The sequence below is a fragment of the Hyperoodon ampullatus genome, assembly GCF_949752795.1.
Source record: "Hyperoodon ampullatus genome assembly, chromosome: 12".
NCBI classification, from domain to species: domain Eukaryota; kingdom Metazoa; phylum Chordata; class Mammalia; order Artiodactyla; family Ziphiidae; genus Hyperoodon; species Hyperoodon ampullatus.
The window spans coordinates 40,906,487-40,928,952 of NC_136925.1; the positions used below are offsets into that span (position 1 = coordinate 40,906,487).

A 22,466-nucleotide genomic window follows, 5' to 3' on the forward strand; every position below is an offset into this window, starting at 1 on the left:
TCTCCTCAATAGCATGATCATTTAACTCTTCCTCCAATTCAGTGGTAAATTCCCAAGTTTCAATACATTTATTTCTTTTTTTTTTTTTTTTTTGCTTTTTTGCTTAAGCTAGGCCAGAGTCCCTCTTTCTTGTTTATAACCAAAAGAATACTGTATTAACTAAGTACACTCCCCTATAATCTTACTCTCCCCGATAGCCAACTCTAGCCTTAGGTAACTCAACTCTCTTGACTAGGAATGACTTAAAAGGACCTTCAGCTTCTGTGTATCTAGTATTTATGTGCCATGCTACCATTGAGCTTAGCAGCATTAACCTCACTTGTCACTTTTTAGGAAAAACAATTGCAAACTTCTTTTTAAATAATAGTTTTAATTTATTTTTTTACATCTTTATTGGAATATAATTGCTTTACAATGGTGTGTTAGTTTATGCTTTATAACAAGGTGAATCAGCTATACATATACATATATCCCCATATGTCCTCCCTCTTGCATCTCCCTCCCACCCTCCCTATCCCACCCCTCTAGGTGGTCACAAAGCACCGAGCTGATCTCCCTGTGCCATGCGGCTGCTTCCCACTAGCTATCTATTTTACATCTGGTAGTGTATATATGTCCATGCCACTCTCTCACTTTGTCCCAGCTTACCCGTCCCCCTCCCCATGTCCTCATGTCCATTCTCTACGTCTGTGTCTTTATTCCAGTCCTGCCCCTAGGTTCTTCAGAAACTTCTTTTTTTTTTAGATTCCATATATATGTGTTAGCATACGGTATTTGTTTTTCTCTTTCTGACTTACTTCACTCTGTATGACCGTCTCTAGGTCCATCCACCTCACTGCAAATAACTCACTTTCATTTCTTTTTATGGCTGAGTAATATTCCATTGAATATATGTTCCATATCTTCTTTTTTTTTTTTTTTGCGGTACGCAGGCCTCTCACTGCTGTGGCCTCTCCCGTTGCGGAGCACAGGCTCCAGATGCGCAGGCTCAGCGGCCATGGCTCACGGGCCCAGCCGCTCCGCGGCATGTGGGATCTTCCCGGACCAGAGCAAGAACCCGTGTCCCCTGCATCGGCAGGCGGACTCTCAACCACTGCGCCACCAGGGAAGCCCTCCATATCTTCTTTATCCATTCATCTGGACAATTGCAAATTTTGACATCTGGCTCAGAGGTTGAAACTTCAAATGCCTTCACAGATCAGACAGAAAATATAAAGGGAGACGGTGCTGAAGTGGACTTCAGATATATGTCATATCTGAAGATATTTATGTTTAGATACTTAAAAACACCATGTGGCTCAAACAAAATTCTTCATGGGTCCAATTTACCTCCTTGAGCCATAAACTAACAAGTCACCTTGCTATTAGTTTAAATTACATATGGTCCTAGACTAGAAGGCTAAAACTCAATTTTGTTTCAATTATTCGAGCAGGATAAAAATGCTTCTTGGACAGCAAATTTTCCCACCCTGTTTTAGCAGAAAACTCTACAGGTCATTAATGGGATTGATGTGAGGTATCTAAGAGGACTCAAGGGCTGCTTTTAGAGAAGCTTATCAACGCTAGCATCTCATGGTAAATGAAGCAGGCACCTGTTACTTTCTATGAATCACAGAATAAAGAGCCAAACTCCTTATAAGGACTCCAAAGGTGTCATAACACAGATGGAAAAAAATCAAATGTCTACCACTCCTAACAGTCTTCAGTTTAACTACACAGCTCTGATTCTCTTCACAGACCAAATATGAAATCCAATTCGAGAAAACCAATAAGGCTTTCTGTTCCTTGGAGAAAATGAACTGGACAAATTGCACACAAAAAAAGCCTAAAATCTCCACCACTAATTGTTGAAAACAGTGGGGCCTCCATTAGCAGTTTCTTTGCCCACAGAATGCTCTCTGAGGAACTGCGGGGTTTGGAAGGAGTGCAGAAGCCTATTCTCCACCTACAGCACATCAAAGTTTTCATCAGAACCTGCTTTTCTTTGCGAAACTAAGCAACTGCTCTTTCACACCCACATATTGCTGGAGCACATTCAGTTACCCTCAACGACTGTTTAAAATGAAAATGCTTTGCCTCCTGAGGACAATGTGAGAGGATTAATGAATGTTGTTCTTGAAGGACAGAAGTGTAGGGATACAGCAGAAACCTAAGTAGCTGGAAACTACTGCTGGGCCGTATTTTACAAGCAATTCAAACCTACCTTCAAGTATTTTGTAAAGAATAATAATGTTTAAGGCAGTTGGATATATCAAGGGGCATACTATGCCATTTTTCCTCCTTCTTCTTGATGACAATCATGGAATTAGAAAACTAAGAGGATAACAAGAAGTGATGAAGACAGACTAACTTTTGCCATATGGTTTTTCAGGAGAAGAGGAAACAGCACTTTTTTTCCCCTGACACATTGTTCCAAAGGATCTGTAACTAACAAACCAAGCCAGCACATTGCTGGGTTCTGTAGGCCTGTGACTCAGAAGTCACTTTTCTACCCAACATATTAAATGTCAAGCAAAATATATCCGATAAGAGAGAAGAAAATTTCTTCGGGAAGCCTGGCTCCTGTATGAGTACTGATGAAACAAAATTCATATTTTAAGGCAATACGAGAAAAATTTAAACATAAGATTCTTTTCTCTGCCTGTTTGGACCTCCTCCCTTCCTTCCAGCGTGCACTGTGCATCTGCATTATGCATTAACCAGACCACCCCAATGGCAGAAATACCCACTTAACCATAAATATCAATTTTTCTTCTTCTGGAGCTAGCCATGTAATTCCTTAGAAGTTAAACTTCCTTTCTCAATCCTGTAAAAGGTCACAATGACCCACCACTCACCTTATACATGCAGACTTTTCGGTGAACTTTATGTACAATGTTAACATATCATTTCCCTAAAAGATAGCAACTGGTACAGAACAGACTGGGTCAGATGACCTGGGGAGATACTGGGCCTCAACTAATGGAAATTCTTAGCTTAAATACTTACTTAGGACCTTATTAATGTTACTAGCTATATTACTTGTAGTCTGCCTATTTTACAAGATAATTGTTTCTTGTAGTATTACCATATGTGTGATGGAGCCTTCAATAAAATTAATGATGATTAGGCAACTTGAAACGAATGACCAAATATATAGTCCTATAAGATCAAAGACTGTAATAGTGTAACTCTAGATATAAGAAAAAGCAACAACAGGCAAGCATTTCCTAGACTATAACAGACTAGTAAGACAGGTGGTCCAGAGGCTTTTGACTATTGTTAACAGGGCCTAGTCTAGTAATAGCATGTTGAATAGCCTATCAATGAAATCCTTGACTGACCTGGGAATGTGCATTCCTAGTGCTGTGCGACAAATTGATCACGAAATGCCTCCCAAACCTAGGTCAAAATTAAGACCAAAAGGGAGGGGATTGTAAAATAAAGAATGTTGCCCACCATCTAGTTCTACAAGAATCAAGTCATTAGCCACTGCAGTCACTGACCTACAATACACCCTGAGAAAGGAATTCTGGGCAAAATCAGAATGAGGCACTGTGCTCTGAGAAAACTGGCAGAATAGGCCTTCAGATAGATATCTTCAGGAGAAAATTCATGAACACAGTTTCTTGCATCTTCCCATACTTAGAAAAGCACTAAAACCATAACTAAGCTATCCGTTCCTTACGAATAATAGTAACCCTCCACCAAGTTGTGTGCTTGATTGTACTTAGCCCTTCTCTAAAATCACTTATATACTGGCCTCTCCCTTTACCTCTTTGGAACAGTTCTCAGAGCTCTCTGAGAGACTGTCTCCTGGGTTATAACCCTCAGTTTGGTTCAAATAAAATTTTCCATTTCTTTCTTAGATAGACCACTGATTAATTATTTTGTCAACAGTACTTCTCCTGCGCATATGAGCCATATATTTTGCTGCTGTCTTTTAGGTGGATTGCCAATGTGTAAGAGAAACATCTACCCAAGATTGCAGAAAAAAGCATAAATCATGAAGACCATCATTAGTCCTCTGTTAACACCCCCCAGAAGAACTTTACCCATGTAATCATAGTAAACGTCTGTTTAAGAAAGAAAAACCATAAAGAAACACAGACAGAAAACAGAGAGAAAGGAAAGGAATGAAATAGAATTATAGTGATATTTGTAGGCTTAAAGCCTCTGTAATATACAAAAATATATGGGTTCCAGGGGAGTGCTAATCACAAAAGACAGTATTTATCCATCATGTCTCATTTGCCCTCAATTCATAATGCTGTAAGATTAGAACCCCTGATGTGAAAGAGGATTTACTATTTAGAGCTATTTCTTTCTTTCTTAGCTTGGTGAAAGGAGGGGATGAGAAAAGAGGAAAAGAATTATACTAGGACTACACTTCACTTCTGTTTTTTATAATAGATTATTTTCTTTGAGAGAAGCATAAGCTATGATTAAAGTGGCAATATAATTGCTAAATTTTTGTGCCTCTAACACCTGCAAAGGAAGCATGTTGACAAGAAACACTCAGCAACCCAATTATTTCATGCAGGTTCTCATCCACCCAGAAAGCCATCCTCAAAATAGAATGGAACTTTTTCTCCTTCACCAATCTGGTAGGTGCCTACGGCAAAGTAACCAAGAACCTAAATAACATTATTTATCATTATCCTCAACAAACAAAATTTAAATAAAATAGGATCCAAGGAGTTTAACACATAGTTTCCAAACTTTAATTATATCAGTTATTTAACTGTGCATTCAGTTTATATTACATCTTGTCTTGATGGGAGGCTAAAAAGGAACACGACTTGTTCCCCGAGAAATAAGGGACATTGCACTCTGTTCCCAGAAGTGGGAGAACAGATTAGATAACTGGTCTTTCCAGTTTTGAGGAACATTTTAATTCCACTGTGAAATAATGGAAAAATGAAATAAATTCAAGAATTCCACTATCTAGGAATTTGGGAACCTTAGAATGTATACCTTGAAAATAAGAAAATAAATAACTAAGTAGCTAGAGAAAAGAAAATCCAGGGAAATTTTTTTCTTTAAGAGGCTAAAAACTAAAACAATACTTTAAAAATAGTAATTTTTAATTGCTATTTTCACTCAATTCTTTCTTATATATTTTTAACCAAAGACACTTAGAGTTATATGTAATAGGTTGAAATAATAGGATTCTTATTTGTTTTACTTATTGGTGTCTTGGGAGTAAGCATTTACTAAGGGTCACTTTGGGAAATGTGATCCTTTCCATCACAAACAACTGTGCAGACAAAACATTCAATCTGAAATAGATTATTAGGTCAAAACACGTACAAAGCAACTCACAAATCAGAATGCACTTCTGTTGTCTCCCAAACTGGCAAAGATCAGCAAGAAAGTAGGAATGATGAGTAAAGGTTTCCAGGCCACGATCCTTGACCTGATTGTTCAAGGGTGGAAAGGGCATGAATCATAGGAAAGGATGGGGGTAAAAGAATCAGCGTAAACCAAAGGAATATAAATAGGTTATAACAAATGACATTTAGCAAATGGCTGAGGCTAAAGACTTGGGACAGATTAGTGAAAATTAAAGCTACCATTATTGAATGCTTACAACATGTAAGGTTCGATGCAAGTATTTCCTTTTTTGGGGGGGAGGAGTATAGTTGTTTTACAATGTTGTGTTAATTTCTACAGTACAGTGAAGTGAATCAGCCATACGAATATTTCTTTTTTTAAAATTTAATTTTAATAAAACTGAGCCCCAGGGCTCAGACTCAGATCTCTGTCTTTGTTAGCCACCCTCACTGTCCAGATGATCTCCTGCAGTCTCATGGCTTTAAAAGGACCACTTGTACACTGATGACTCCCACACCTCTATCTTCAGCCTGGACATTTCCTCCACCTCCAGACTCACATGTCCAACTGCCTATTTGACATTTCCACATGGATGTCCAAAGGATATCTCAAACTCAAGATGTTTAAAACAAAACTCCTGATTTCCATCCACTCCACCGAAAACACAAAACTAAACAAACAAACAAACAAAAAATCTACTCCTTTCTCATCTTCCTGCAAAATATATCCAATATTGGACCACTTCTCACACCTCCACTTCAACCATCCTATCTAAGCCACCACTATCTCCTGCAGGAATCACTACAGCAGCCTCCTAAAGGAGGTGGATTTGAACTTGCTCTCCAGTAGCCCTGAGTCTATGCATTTCAAACCTTTCCATTTGTAGGACAGGGTCCAGTTACCGATTCTGTTATCTGAAGTGGAGACTGCGACTAGTCATTTAAGAATGATTCTTGAACAGGTGAAACAGAAACAACGGAGGCTGAGAGCAGATGTGAAAGGGCAAGTGCAAGGTGGGGTTGAAGATGCCAAGGATGGAACATTTGAGGACATCCAGAGGGACAAAAAAACCTGAACTCCTAAGAAGTATCAAATCCTAGGTCAAAGGTCCCCTCCAGGTTAGCCTTTCTTGACTCCCCAGGCAGAGTTCCAGACCTTAAGTATAGCACTGGTCACAGTACTGGATGTCTGTGCTGTGTGACTCCCCCACTAGACTCTGAGCTCATATTGTGCCCCCAGCACCTGATGCAGCACTGGGGACCTGGTAAGCCCTTGGCAAAAGAGTGTTGAAAAGCCTTTAACAAAACATGGTATCATGGAAAGTGTGTTAGGAGCATGAAGAAAGAAGTGACTACATTCTCCTAGAAAAGCAAATTAGGACTTTATATAGGAAATGAGGTTTCAGATATATATATATATATATATATATATATATATATATATATATATATATATATCTGAGTTTATCCAGGAAGATAACACTGATGGCCTAGACAGGGACAGCAGTGGTGTGGAAAGACAGAGGGCAAGGCTTGAAGAGGAAGTGAGGGAAAGGAAACAGTAGAAGAAATTGGTGGACATGATATTGAAAAGTAAGGTAGAACTTAAAGAAAGCAGCAGAGTCCAAGGAAGAGTTTTTCTTTCTTCCCAATAGTGGGGTGGTGGGGAAGCTGGAGGGATGCAGGGGGGATGTTTAAAAGAAAAGAGGGAAAGCAAGGCAAAGGACGTTGTTAGGGTTGTTGGGTATAAAGACCAGGCAAGCTCATACCTGCAGTTCTTAATCTTTTCACTCCCAAATACCAAGTAAATTACGGAGCTCCAAGAGGTGGATAGGAGGCCAGAGGCATAACAATCAGAGGTTAAAATTGAATAAGATAACTACTCAATGTGTGAGCCAAGAAGTTAATGAGGGAGTGAGACCAACACTGTTGGTGTTGTAAGAAAAATCCGGGTTATTACTACACTCCTCCAAGTTCCAATTAACTTCCCATTAAGTGGTGCTGGGGGCTCGACTTCTCACCCCGCGCCCAACAACCTGCCAAAGTCTGCGGTGGAATTCAAGGAAAATTCGACTAAGTGTATCTTCATCACCGCGATGAAGGTAGAATGGAAAAGCAATTCACAGTGGATACCCACCCAGCTTCGTCCAGGCCTCAAGGAGAAAACGGGGAGGGGCACAAAACATCACCAAAACCACAACTCCTCTCTTTTCCTTGCCTTGTCCATCGCTCACGCCCTCCCTTCCCAAAAATGTAAGCTCCTTGAGAGCAGGGTTTGGTCCTTCCCTCCTGGATGCCCGCATAGCAGGGGGCCTGGCACACAGTGGGCGCTCAGCAAATACTGGTTGAATATTGAATGAGGGCTCTGTAGCGAGGACCGGGAGGAGGATCCGGGTCTAAGGCCCAAGACTGCATCTTTTGCAACTGACCTTACGGCGGGGACGCCCGCGCGGAGGGCAGCAGCCCGGCTCCTGCGTCCCGCTCCCGCCGCCCCCCGGCGGCGCTCGACGCCCGCTGCGCACGTACGTCACCTGCCTCCGGCTGGCACCGCGCCGCTGGGCCGGCGCGGGCTGCAGGGGCGGCTCGGGCGGTCGGGGGGCCGGGCCCGGCAGGCCGCTGCGGGCCGGGGGCTGGGCCCCGGCGCGCCGCAGCTCCGCGCAGAGCCGCAAGCCGAGCAGCAGAGCAGCGCCGAGCAGACAGCGGTGCAGGATACCGCAGCCCCTCCCCGGTAGCCTCTCCCACGCCATGGCGGGCCGGGCCCGGGGCTGCGCTCCGCCACCAGCACGCGCCGACCCGCAGCCCGGATGTGGCCCCTCGGGCCGAGCTGCCAACTGTGGCAACTCCCCCGCGGGCCGGGGCGCGGGCTCGGACCCGCCTCCCTTCCTCCTTCCAAGGAAGCCTCGGCGTAACCTTATCCAGCCCGGCCGAAAGCGCCCGGCTGGCAGGGGAGAGGGACGACGGGCCAGGAGGGGTCCCGGCGGCGCAGGCGACGCAGGCGGCTCGGCTAAGCCAGACTCCGGGCCCAGCCCCACCTTGAGGGTCCCGGAGGAGGCGCCCCCCAGCCCGGCCCCCGGAGCCTGAAAGCTACATAGCCAGAAAAAGCACGAAAAAAAAAGTCCTAACGGGATCCTAGGCCATAACTTCATTTTCTAGTATTAGTGTTCTTGAAGAAACACAGGAGGAGGATAGGTGAGCTGACAGGTTTTGCTACAAGGAACAAGTTCTGATTGTCAAGCAGTTTATGCCATTAAGCGCATTATAAAAATACGTCACACTTATGCTCAGGTTTACAACTTCTCTCCCTCAAGAAAGAAGGGAAAGGGGGAGGAGACAATAGCGCTGGATGCAGAATAATCAAATTAAAGTTATTCCATTTCTAAATTCTGCCCGAAGCCAACCCGTGCTTTCTCCTCGTGTTATGAAATGTGTAGGAGGTGAAGGAAGCGGAGGGCGGGGAAGCCAGCTAAGATATCTGACAGCAGGGAGAGAGAACAGAAGTTAGCATGGCATGATGTAAATCAAATTAATTTAGCTCCAAACACACACCTCCCTGCTGTCTTGCAGAGAAAAACAGGGACAAATTTATCTTTCGGCAAAATGCTCCCCAGCTGGTATTTCCATCACCACCTTGACCTCAATTAATCAGCCTGAACGCTCACAGCCTGAAGTCCAGTGTTGGCTGTTCCGTTTTCAATTGTTAGTAAAATTCTTTCTCACCACCCGTTTGAGGTTTGGGTTTGCTTTCTTTAGCTGGGGCTACGTTTTTTTCATACTCTACTATTGCATTTTCCATGCTTTTATGTTAGACTACCCCTGCCGACCAACCCTCTCCCCTTGACAGCCTATAGTAAGGACGGCAGAGAACAAATACGGAAACCCCACCCCCATTTGAATTTCGGGAATTTCCCATAGAGTCCGCCTTTCTAAAATCTCCCTGGCTTAAGAAAGATGTGATTTAATCTTTGTCACTGCACAGAGCACTTGGGCTATTTCTCTACATGTAACACAACTTCTCAACCTGATCTAGTCCACACCCTGGGCACGCTAGGTCCTCAGACTTCTGAGTGTTTCATTATGATTGATTTTTGGTTTTTTCGTAGATGTAGCCCTCTGGCTATTGCACAATAGATGGGCTCTGTTTTAAAGAATCCAAGCAAGTACATTTTTCCTGACACAAACTCTCAGAGAAAACCTCATATTCTGTGACTGTTTAAACAGCATGAGCTGTGGTGTTACATTTGAACTGTGTGCTGAATCAGGACCCTGCCTTTCAGAAGCTGTGAGACTTTCGACAAGGTACTTAACCTCTATGAGCCTCAGTTTTCTCATGTGTAAATAGGCTTGTATATCTGGTAGAATGACAAAGATTGCATAAAACATTTTATGTTCAGTACCTAAATAATGCATGGTTATAGAAGTTACTCAATTAATAGTAATTGTTTTTACCATTTACCATTAAAAAAAATCCTGGATGTTATGAAAAACAAAATTTAAGCATTGATTCCAAGGTAGGTAAACATAAGAAAGTAGGATATTTGTATATCCTTAAGATATTTAGCTTACACAGTATTCTCTGGATTAGGAGTACCCAACAGCTGCAAGAAACAACCACTAAAAGTCAAGATCCCACAAATGCACTCTATTAAATTATATAATTGTGTGAAGCTTTTTTTTTTTTTGGTACGCGGGCCTCTCACTGCTGTGGCCTCTCCCGGTGCGGAGCACAGGCTCCGGACGCACAGGCCCAGCGGCCATGGCCCACGGGCCCAGCGGCTCCGCGGCATGTGGGACCCTCCGGGATAGGGCACGAACCTGCGTCCCCTGCATTGGCAGGCGGACTCTCAACCACTGCGCCACCAGGGAAGCCCTGTGTAAAGCTTTTGAAGATATGATGTGTATTGTGCTTGTGGTGATTGTGGATCACCAATGTTTGATGCAGACTTTGCTAGAAGTTTTAATTTCTATGCAACCAACATAGTGCCACTAACTAAAGAAGTCATCTTTTGAAGATTATGATACCTCTAAATTATACCCTCTGCTCATCTGTTGAGTTCCTCTCCAGGGGAGAAACATGAGGAGTATCCTATATTATTAAAATGAGACTCTGGGGCTTCCCTGGTGGCGCAGTGGTTGAGAGTCCGCCTGCCGATGCAGGGGACACCGGTTTGTGCCCCGGTCCGGGAAGATCCCCCATGCCGCGGAGCGGCTGGGCCCGTGAGCCATGGCCGCTGAGCCTGCGCGTCCGGAGCCTGTGCTCCGCAATGGGAGAGGCCACAACAGTGAGAGGCCCGCGTACCGCAAAAAAAAGAAAAAAAAAAAAAAAAAGACTCTGAACTGGGGGTGGAGGGGAACACAGAACAGTGTAGCTCTTGAGGATGGGCAAGAGGCAAGATGACCTCATGTTTTCCCTTATCTCATTTCTGTGGTTCTCTAATATTTCCATTATGCAGGGGAAAATCCAAATAAAATGTAATATGTAAAGGCCCTTTTTCCTTACCATTTGCAACTGTCTCTATTTGTTTACTGTTAATAAAAAGGAACTGTTTATATGTATGTAGCATCATTAATTTTCTAGGAAGGAATCTCCTATTTTTAACTTGCATGCATATTTCCATGTGTTGTCAATGGTAATGAATCAGGAAATGGGTCAGTTGATAGAGGAAAATTTAACTGATCACTGTGAGAAGTGACAAGCAATCTTTCATTCACGACCTTTGCTTTTCTTATAGACTTGAACTTGTCTCAGTCATTTCTGGATGTTTCCAAAATGCAGATAATCATTAACCACTGAGTCGTAGGTTGGTTAATTAAATGTGCAGTTCAGTAAACCACAAAAGCAGCTTTCATCAGATCACAAATTACATCCTCCTTGAGGTTTCAGCCAACAAAAGGAGTGAAACAGAAAATTTTTACTACTAATCTCCTAGACACCATACATTTCAACTTGCACACATGCTGTAGTGCAGTGGTTCTCAATCAGGGATAATTTTGCCTCCTAGAGGACAATTGGCTATTTCTGAAGACATTTTGGTTGTTTGTTTGGTTTTTTTTTACTTTGTGGGGTTTTTTAAATTTTTTGTTTATTTTTATTTTCGGCCACACCATGTAGTTCCCTGACCAGGGATCGAACCCATGCCCCCTACATTGGGAGCATGGAGTCAACCACTAGACCACCAAGAAAGTCCTAGCCATGGATGTTAATGTACCAACTTTTAATTAGAGGCTGTCCAGAGAGAGAACAGAAGCTGACAGACTAGGATCCTCACCTCTACTAGGTGGTTATTTCTGTTTCACAATGTGAAGTATCCAAACTGAATTAAAGTTATCAAATTTAGAAAGGAATGGAGCTGTCATTAACATCTTCCCCCAAACCCCATTCTCTTTTCTCCATGTAATACCTGTTCATTGTGGAAAATATACACAAGCAAAAGAAGATATCAACAATCATTCATAATACCACAATTCAGATAGAGCTATATTTTTTCATATTCATATATATATATATAACAAAAGTGAACTCGTATCATGTGTATTTCTTTATAATCTGCTTTTGTAACATAATGTTATATAATTTACGTATTAAATAATAAAGTATATTATTATTTAATATATAATTATATAATATTTAAATCATATTTAAATACATAATTTATCATATATTACATAATATGATGTCTGGGATTTGCTTAAAAACAATCCAGTGGGGAGGTGGGAGATAAGCGGGGGTATAAATGAAGCAAGAACGGCTGTGACCTGATAATTGTTGTAGCTGGGTGATGGGGATTCACAGCTCTCTACTATTGAGTATGTTTGAAATGTTCCATAATTAAAATGTCACTAAACATTAACCTACAACATCATTTTTAATGGCTGCATATACCACAATTTAACGGATCTTTCACTGTTGAATAAGTAGATCATTGTCAAGTTTTCGTTTTATAAACAATGCTGTGATAGACATCTTTGTAGCTAAATCTGATGAATCAGAGGTAGACTGTGAGAAAAAGAAAGAAGTCAAGGATGATTCCAAGGTTTTTCCTCAGTAACTAGAAGAATTAAGTTGCCATTAACTGAGAAGGGAAAGGCTCAAGTAAGAGTCGTTTGGGTGAAAAATCAAGGGTTTGATTTTTGTGGTCATGTTAAGTTTGGGAAACCATCCAAGTGGAGATGTCAAGTAGGCAGTTGGATTTAAAAGACTGGAATTCAGGGGTGCAGTGAAGCCTGGAAATATAAATTTGGGTCATCAGCATATTGATGTTGAGAGTGAGGGAAGTAATATTTGAAGGCGTAGCTCTGGGGTTGATCAGTTTAAGGTCAAGAAGATGAGGCGGATCCAACAAAGGATTTGTAGATAGATAGGCAGTAATGTAAGAATGTGGTGTCCCAGAAACCAAGTGAAGAAAGTATTTCTAAAAGTAGAAGACTGAGAGGTCTAATAAAATGTGGGCTGAAAACTGCCCATGAGATTTGATAACACCATGCTTTTTTATTACCTGTCTCTTCCAACTAGAATGTAAACTCCATGAGGTCAGGGACTTTGCTTTGATTATTGCTATAATCTCAGTTCCTTGAACTGTACCTGGCATGTAGTATGTGCTCAATAAATAATTGTTGAATTGAAGAGTGAATCAAAACGGTGTGTATTAATAATTATCTCATCATGTTAAATTTTTAAGGGTAGAATTGATAAGTTAAAGCAAAACTGAAAGTCTTTCAATGTGAAGAGCTATTATTTTTTCAGTCCATCAAAAAAGACTGTATTAATCCCATTTAAAGCCCATCAAATACTCCTTTGTTATCAGTGGGAAACCTCAAAAGATAGCTTGAGCCAGCCTCTAAGATAAACTAATCAGTTTATTTTTAGTTCCCTCCTACTTCTTCTCTCACTACACTTGAACCAACTTGATTTCCCCTCCAATGCCCATCTCAAGCTGCATCTTAGATGGGATTGTGTTCACTGAACTGTCAATTAGTTTCCTCCTCCCCACCCTAAGGATGTAGCTAAATATTAAGATGACTTCAACATGACTTAAGTACCCATCAGAAGTATCCATGTTAAAGGAAGAACTCATCAAGATGAAAGCTTTCAAGACCTAGAAGAACAAAGTTATAATAGAATGACAGATACAGGAACTGCTATTTGGGGCTGGGAGCCCTCCCTAAAATCACACCACTGCCTAGTCTACAACCTAATAAAGCCGGCTCTGGGCTAGTCTTATGGAAAATGCCTGGAGAATATCTCCATTCCCCGGGCCTGCTTGGGAAAGAGCTCTTTCCTGCCTCTTTTGAATCCCCTAATGCTGTGTTCTCTCATTCTTGGTGTTTGTCTTACTCAAGCATTTGTGGACTTGCTTTATCCTTCCTCTACACAGGCTGTTTCTCAAGCATGGGATGGGGTCTTACTTATCTCTGCAACTCTGCAATGCCTTTTGTGGGAAGGGCCTCAATCAGACCTCTAGAAGTGTTGACAAACAGCAGACATCACACCCAACCCCATGGAAATCAGACCCAAGATAACACATTTCTTCCAGCAGATGCTGGTGCTCATCCACCCTTACCAATAAAGAATCATGCTCAAACCCGTGCTGGATGGCTCACAGGTAATATTTCCAACCTGGTTCCTTTTTTCCCCTCAAGGAACTTGGGAAGAATCAGAGAATGCTTCACATTAGCCACTGGGAAAAAAGAAAGATGTGGGTGTGGGGAGAGTAGTACATGGAATGGGTGAAAATTATGAGGGCTGATAGCTCTAGGCCTGGAAAGGAAGTTCATAAAAGACACATCACACACACACACACACACACACACACACACACACACACACACACACTTTCCTGTATTCTGAAAACATCTGAAGCATTGTTAGATAGGTTTATTTATAGACATCAACTCTCATGATGAGACATTCCTGGATTTTACGACAATAAAGCAGCTTAGGTTAAGAACGATCAAAACATTGCCTCTTTCATAGGACCAGGACCACCTATGGAGCCTTTCCCCTCCCTCACCCTCATCTCATCTTATTAAGACACATGCCAGAAATAATCTCCCCACTACAGATCACTTTGAAGTCACAAACATTCCTGGTTGAAACTTTCCCAAATTCAAGGGCTTAAGAAACCTTCTAAGGTCAGAAAAGATCACCAGGGAACTGACAGGATAAAGTGAAGCACAGCATGCCCAAAGGCAAACATCTCAGGGCTCTGTCATTTCAACTTAGCTTGTGAATATATTAAAAATCCTGGGGTCAGAAGCCATTTTGCTTTTTCATCACATCACTGCTCTAGCCCTAGAGAGAGCAGAAGAACTATACTATTTTTAGATCATAATGGAGAGGCTCTCATACTTAAGTGTGTGTGAGAACCACCTGGGAGTTATTGAAAATGTAGGTTCACAAGCCCCACCTCCAGAGATTAAGTCAGAGGTGAGTCCCCAAAATCTTTCACTTAACAAGTTTCAGAGGGTCTGTGATCAAACTTTTAGAAGCCTTGACATGGACCCCAGCCATGGTGATGGTTGAGGGGGACGAAGGGGTTGCAGAATGTAGGAAGCAGTTATTACAAGGTGTCCGTGTATCCATGGGTGCAAATGTTCTCCGTCAACCCTCTAAGGACAGTTACTAACAAACTTTTAGAAATTAACAAGGGGTCCTCCTATTCAAAAGGTCAGGGTCTCCCTTGGCAGCTACTCTATTCTTCCCTATGACAGGGAGTACGAGAGGAGAATTTCCTTCCCCTATCTGCTCTGGGAATTTCTCAGAGATCTGGAATGAAAGTGGAAGGAGCTGGGGTCACCCACAGGAATATTCTATGGGCAGAGCTGCTCCTTGCTTACTCAAAGTAAGGCAGTAGCACCTGGAAATCTGCAAAGCCCTCGCTGAGATACAATGCCCTTCAGCTCACTAAAGGACCCCAGAGAGTTAAAGAGAGATGGACTCAGGAAGGCAGGTAAAGGAAACAAAGTCAAAAGATCAGATGAAGCAGAAGACCCTAGTCTAAGCTTGGTTTCTCTGAAACTACTCACTAGCAGTGGAGCCCTGCACAAGTCACTTTACTTCTCTGTGCTCCAGTTTCCTCATCTATAAAATAGAGATAATACTAGTAACTTCCTCATTGGGTTGTTGTGATGATTAAATGAGTTAATGTATTTGAAGAACTTAATGTGCCTGGCCCACAGTAAGTGCTGTCATGTGTAATGTGTCATTGTCACTCCCTGTAAGTCAGAAAGGACATTTGTTTTAGTTTTGCTCTAGTTTATATTCCTTTTGCCTTTAGGTTGGATCGTTTGGGGTTTGAGACTGGGTCTTGACTGGCATAAGAGGGGAAATGAAAACCACGCCTCTGTTTCTGGTGTTACCACCCAGCCCAGTCTTTTTCTTTCAGAATCAACACATGCCAGGGTGTATCTTCCTAAGGTTTCCATTGTTTCTGGGAAAACACCTTGATCCAATTTAACTAGCGAGTCTTTTCCTTCCCACTTTGACCTGCAGTATTCTAAACTATGTCCTTTCTTCCTTTTATTTCTGATTCCTATGGGTTTGGTGTGCCATAATCCACACCACTCTTCTCCTGTACCTTTCTTATTGTGTTTGCTTGCTCACTTTTACACTTTCTCTTTAAAGCATGCTCTTCATACTGGGCCAGCTCCATCACCTTTTCACCTGCCCCTCAGAACAGCCACAGCCTTGATCACTCTACTATGAGTCTGCATCATCAATCAGATACAAACCCCGTTGCAGAGAACACATCTCCCCACACTTCCTTCAGGAATGTTCACAGTGCAGAAGCCTGCTGAGAATTTCCAGAGAGCAGCTCTCTCCCAGGGGGGAGGAGAAGGCCAGCAACTACTATCCCGCCTCCCACCCACCCCACCTTCCCCAGTGACTTAGAGGATTGCTCAGAGAGGTAGACAAATGCTGTCTGAAAGAATGTTGCTGTTGCTAGGAGAGAACGAAGGAGAAATAGTTCCCGCCACAAAGGGCCTCCAGGAGAAAAGAAAAAACTGGATGACAAAGAGTGGGGACGAGTTTCTGTGTCTTGCTAATATTGTGGGTGTGTAGGTACCCTTAGCTGCTTCAACCACAAAGTATGAGGTCACTGGAATGGGTTTTTAATAGCTGCAGTTCTTCTTTTAATGTCTTTGGGGGTTTATAATTTGGCCTTTAATGTGGGGAAATAGTATGTAAAAACCAGGAAACAAATTCCCATTATTGCCATAACTTTGGCCCATCAGGTATCATAGCACTTAACTGTCTCTGCAGTGCTTGTTTACCAGTCTAAGTCCCACAGTAGATGCAGGGATGGGGACATGCATGGTGAATTATTCATTTTTGCCTCCCTGCTGTAACCAGGCTCTGGCATGGAGAGGAGCTCAGTAAAATGAGTGTATCTGAGGGTATGAAGAACCCTGTGATGCTGGACTTGGTAAAAATGGACCCAACCTTCAGGCACCCCACATTCCAGCCAGGAACCCCCACTGGCTATACCCCAAACACCACTCTGCTTTCCTGCCTCTGGACCTTTTCTCGTACTAATTTGCCATGTCCTAGAGATGGGAAGGTCCTGGGCAGGTTTGGAAAGAAGCTAGCTGAATAGTTAGGTTTTCAGTTAATGGGAAATGGGGAGTTATTGATGGTTTTTGAGCAGAAGACACTGGTATGGATTCAAGGTAGAGCCTGATTTAGACCTTCATAGACCCTAAGAATGCAGATGGTGGCTCTCCCAAACCCCCATCTGTATACTTCAAAGTGAAAACAGTACCAAACAGTAAAACACAAAAGATCAGATACGTTGACAATGAAAAAGTTTGATTCTACATCTTCTGAATGTAAAATTCTAAGTGCAAAAAGAGAACCCTTTTCTAGGTCTTTCTCTGCTTCTCCTTATCACCCAAGACTGAAAGGACCTCTTTCTTTACTTTAGATCATGCTCCCAGAAATGTATAGAATTTTATAAGTTTCGAACACAGAGATATAAGAAAATAAAGTGGTCATTGTCCAACTATACATTTCCTTCACACAAAATTAGATAATGGTGTAGCATAATTATTTCAGAACAAATCCTCTCACTTTTGCTGCAGCCTCACAGAATGCACTGAGAGTAACCTTAAAATACATCTCATGTGTCTTTCTTGAAGCTCTTAAAAGCAACACTGGTGAAGTTTTAAGGAAATCTTGATTTTGTATACTTATTACATTAGATTAGAGCCTTCCTAAGTTTTGTGGACAATAATGAAAATAGTTTGCAAGTCACACAGTCGTATTCCAGCATTCAGTTTCAGCATAAAGGGGGAGCTAGTCAGCATTGGGCACCTATATGAACAATCAAATCCTTCATTTTGCCTAACTCTGCTTTAAAAGCAAAAGGGTGTTGTTTCACAAGGGTCTTTCACCTCTAAGCTTTTTTTTAACAGTGAAATTAAATATGAAAAGGAGATAGCTTAAGGTTTCATTGATAGGAAATTAAAATCAAAACTAAACCCACAGTCTATCTTTTTTTTTTTTTTTTTTTTTTTTTTTGCGGTACGCGGGCCTCTCACTGCTGTGGCCTCTCCCGTTGCGGAGCACAGGCTCCGGACGCGCAGGCTCAGCGGCCATGGCTCACGGGCCCAGCCGCTCCTAACTGGGGCACGAACCCGTGTCCCCTGCATTGGCAGGCGGACTCTCAGCCACTGCGCCACCAGGGAAGCCCCACAGTCTATCTTTAAAACAGAGAAACACCCCTCTAACACAAAGGTCTGTATCTTGTTGACCACCAAGCTGTAATGTAATACAACAATTTCTATGTAGCCTGTTTCAAATCCTATGTTAAAGAGAAGTGGTTTCATTATCTTTCAGGCTTTAACATCCCAGGATAAATTGGCTGTTCGTCTATTATTCATCCGCTGTTGTTAGAAATTAAGTCTTTGTTACTGACAGTGGTAAAACTTAGTGGAGTAGATCAATAGCATTATTTCTACAATAATAGAAGGTAGGAAGATAATGATGAGCCATGTCTTTTTTTTTTTTAATTCTGCCTTTCATTATCAGTTCATGCTCCAGGAAAGGCTTTTTGAGTTGCTGAATAAAAGACAACTCCTAAGGTTCAACAGCTTCATGTACCAGAGAAATTTTCTGTAGCCCTGAAACCTCTCTAAAACCTAGCAAACAAATAAAAAAGAAAGAAAAGGAAAAGCATATTCTGTGCACAGTCCACTCTCAGAACCAGAGGAAAGCCTTCATAATTAACACACTTATGAATCCATTACAGATCAGTGCTAAACCCTGCATTACTACATTGAAGGCCATCAACAGCCGAAAGATCAGAACAGAAAGAAGAAAGGACACACTGAACAAGATGCTTCAGCAACAAGAAAGACAGCTCTGCTTTCAGAAGACTGACGGTTCAGACTGGTTTCACACTTTGGCCCCATGTGGTTTCTTTGGAAACTACTTGTCATGAAATTTTATGATCTGTTAAAACAAAAGTGTAAAACTATTTCTTACCTACCTCACAAGGATGTTGAAAAGATTAAAATTAGATAGTTGTGAAAGGGTTTCTAATTCTCCTAGGAAAGACTGGAGAAATGCTTTGTGGATAAACTTGTTCCTTGGAACTTTAAAATAGTCATAATGATCCCATCTCACAGGCTTCTCCCATTAAAAGCCCAGGATTCTGCTGACCAAGCAATCAGTAACCTTGCCTCTAAATAGCTCTTTAAAAATCATTCCACTTGGGGGCTTCCCTGGTGGCACAGTTGGGGACTTCCCTGGTGGCGCAGTGGTTAAGAATCTGCCTGCCAGTGCAAGGGACACGGGTTCGAGCCCTGGCCCAGGAAGATCCCAAATGCCGCAGAGCAACTAAGCCCATGCACCACAACTACTCAGCCTGCGCTCAAGAGCCTGCAAGCCACAACTACTGAGCCCACGTGCCACAACTACTGAAGCCCGCATGCCTAGAGCCTGTGCTCCACAAGAGAAGCCACTGCAATGAGAAGCCTGCGCACTGCAACGAAGAGTAGCCCCTGCTCACCGCAACTAGAGAAAGTCCTCGCACAGCAACGAAGACCCAACACAGCCAAAAATTAAAAAACAAACAAATAAATTAATTAACTTTAAAAAAAAAATCATTCCACTTGAAGCCCAAAAGTATTTAATATGTGACAAAAAGAAAAAAAGAATTGCACCACCCCTCCAAACCCTTCCTGGATTAGTCAGAAGAGAAATTCCAGCAGCCCTGTCTTGTCTCAGAGTGGAAATACTCCCATGACCCCCTCCCTTCCTTTTCTCTAAACACATTTTCCTTTGTCTACTTCCAAGTATAACAACTAGCAAATGCATTGCCCACTGTTTACACACCCTCTTCTCATCTGTCCATATCAGCATATACTATTCTTTCACTTAAGCTCTAATGGATAAAGGCATGACCACCCTCAGCAGATGTATCTTCAATACTTCCATGCTCTGCACACCAAGCCCCTAGGCAGCAAACACTTGCAACTCCAGAAGAGACCTGATATATGTGAATTTCCCAAACATTTCCACCTTTTACTTCACAACTCTCCCCAGCTCTGATTCTACGTAATCAAAACCAGCTCTCAACTGAGACCAGCAACTCATTCACATAAGGTGTAAATCAATAATGTCTGCTTAAGGAGCTACACCTTCCTAAATATTTTTACTTTGGTTGCCTCTCCTTTTGACTATAATACACCTTCCCTCCCCACCCTTCATGTATATTCACTCCCACAACCTATCACCAGTGAACACAGCAGAGAGGAAATCTTACTACTGTTAAAAATCACTATATATAATAAGAGATGGTCCCACACGGGTGTGATGCACATAGGAACAGTTTAGAGGAGGGGGAAAAAGACCTTAAATTAAAGAAATGAAATACTAAGAGTAGAGTTTCAGGTGAAATTTGAGGTCAATAAACTCAGGGAACAGAGGGGATCCCCCAAAGTCACTTGACTTGGGTGCTACCTATTCTATCTGCAGGCTAACCTAACCCTGGTCACTAGACTGCATGGTTCCAAGCACTGAGAACTGGGTGGTGGAGCATATGGCTTCTCAGGCACCTGGCATGGTTATTATATAGCATTCAATTGTAGACAACAGATGCTACTTGCAATGTAAGCAGAAAAGTATTTATTTCCAAGTATTATGTGGCTTCCTAAATCATGGAGAAGTAGAGGAATGGGTACTAACTGAGCTACTGAGAACAATGCCCAACTGCCTCTGCCATTTTTGGAAAAGCATCTGCCATTACTATCAGATGCAGCGGAACCAGGAAGTGGCTGATGTAGAACCATGAAGCCTCTGCCATCATCTACTTAACTCAGTTTAAGTTCCCACACTTAACTCAGTTTCAAATCCAAGGTTCATGCAAATACACAAGTCCAAAGGAATCTTAATCACATATGGAACCCTAGCTGTAAGACAGTCTAGGAAATGTAGGTCCGCCCCTCCACTCCCACCCTCGTGCTGCGCGCAGCTTGCAGGATCTTAGTTCTCTCAGGGATTGGACCCAGGTCCCGGCAGTGAAAGCGCCGAATCCTAATAACTGGACAGCCAGGGAATTCCCGAGGAAATGTAGTTTTTAACTTTCCAGACTCCACATCACAGAAAAGCACATTATAAGGACATTAGAATAAATTTTGACCATTTCACGGAATCTGTCACTGGCAAAGCCCATTAACAATTCCCAGGAAATAAAAATAGAATATAGGTAATAAAATAAAGTCTAACCTTTTTTTTTCCCCTTTGTGTTTAGTCTAGTTTCACTTGCTCATAGCGTACTGTGTGCAGAGGCCTTGCACCCGGAACTTCAGACCCAAGTTCATAGCGTGAAACGTCTGCGCCCTACACCTCAGCTGGGCAGGCTGCACACGCCACCTCAGCCCAAGATGGCGGCGGCCCGTGAGACACTGCGCCCGGCACTGGAGAGCTCCGCCCCCTCCCCTCCCCGCTGATGCTGCCGGGAAGCCTATAAAGCAGCCCCGCCCACGGCCTGTTGGGAGAGCTTGTGCTCTAGACCAGCGGTCTCCAACCTTTTTGGCACCAGGGAGTGGTTTCGTGGAAGACAATTTTTCCACAGACGGGGGGAGGGAGGGATAGTTCAGGCGGTAACGCCAGCGATGGAGGAGCGGCAGATGAAGCTTCGCTCGCTCGCCCGCTGCTCACCTCCTGCTGTGCGGCCCGGTTCCTAACAGGCCTCGCCCGGTACCGGTCCTCGGCCTGGGGGTTGGGGACCCCTGCTCTAGAGTACAGGTTCGAATCTCTCCATTCTTTGATCAGAGACTAAAGCTTTCCTTTGCTTCAGAACAGAACTCAAGTCTCATTCTATTGGCTCCAATGACAGCGGGCAGAAGGACCCATGCCGGGGCCTGACTCAAAAGGGCTGTTAACAAATCTACTACATTGTATTCCTGACTAGTGAAGTTCCAATTAAACTGGAGACCAATCTTGAAGTATTAAAATACATTTCTTTTAACTATTTCCTGTGAAACGTTTTTTCAAGTGCTTTCCACTTTTCCCAGCCTCAAAAAAAAAAAAAAGACTAAATGCAATTTATTTTTTGTCAACGACCCCAAATCATAACCATAAACATTAATTACTGTGCTGCAAATAGCACATACACACAAACATACTCATAACAAAATAAAGAGGAATACTCATGATAATTACAGCCCTTGTTTCTGTTAACTGTTCACATGGTCATAGCTGGTATTTATAACTACCTTCTTCCACTACCCAATCTGTACTCCCTTTACCTTCAGCAAGCACCTCAGCTGGTTGTGATTCTTTACCTGCTGGGGTGACCCAAACCCTCATTCCTGAAGAGTCTGGGCCATTAGTAGCCCTGCCTGGATGGGGTTGTTGTCATTTTCCATTGACCTTAATCACAGGGTATGGTAATCATGCCCTAAGGGATTTCCTGTACTTCAGACATACTCTTCCTTACCTCCATTGTGAAGCAGACCGATTTCCCCATCTTAGTCAGGACCAATCACCCCAGGCAACACCAAAATTCCCTTCTTTGTCTTGTTGATTCAGAGGCATGAGGGGCCCAAAGTGAGCAGGCAGCAGTCTTTACTCCCAGTTCAATGGAATCACTGTTGTATCTGCAGGTGGAAGCATTACCTCACGCTGGAACTAAGACCTCCCGGCTC

At 42.6% G+C, this 22,466-nt stretch overlaps 1 protein-coding gene across 1 annotated transcript in view; it reads right to left on the reverse strand.

The window, feature by feature from the left end:
* The window catches only part of METTL24 (methyltransferase like 24), a gene marked incomplete at both ends in the record, with an annotated part of 108,716 nt that extends 100,654 nt beyond the window's left edge, over nt 1–8,062 (reverse strand). The window contains one exon of the mRNA XM_079716697.1: nt 7,745–8,062. Coding sequence (XP_079572823.1) covers nt 7,745–8,062 — 318 coding nt within the window. The remainder of the gene's footprint in view (nt 1–7,744) is intronic.
* Between the last annotated feature and the right edge of the window lie 14,404 nt (nt 8,063–22,466).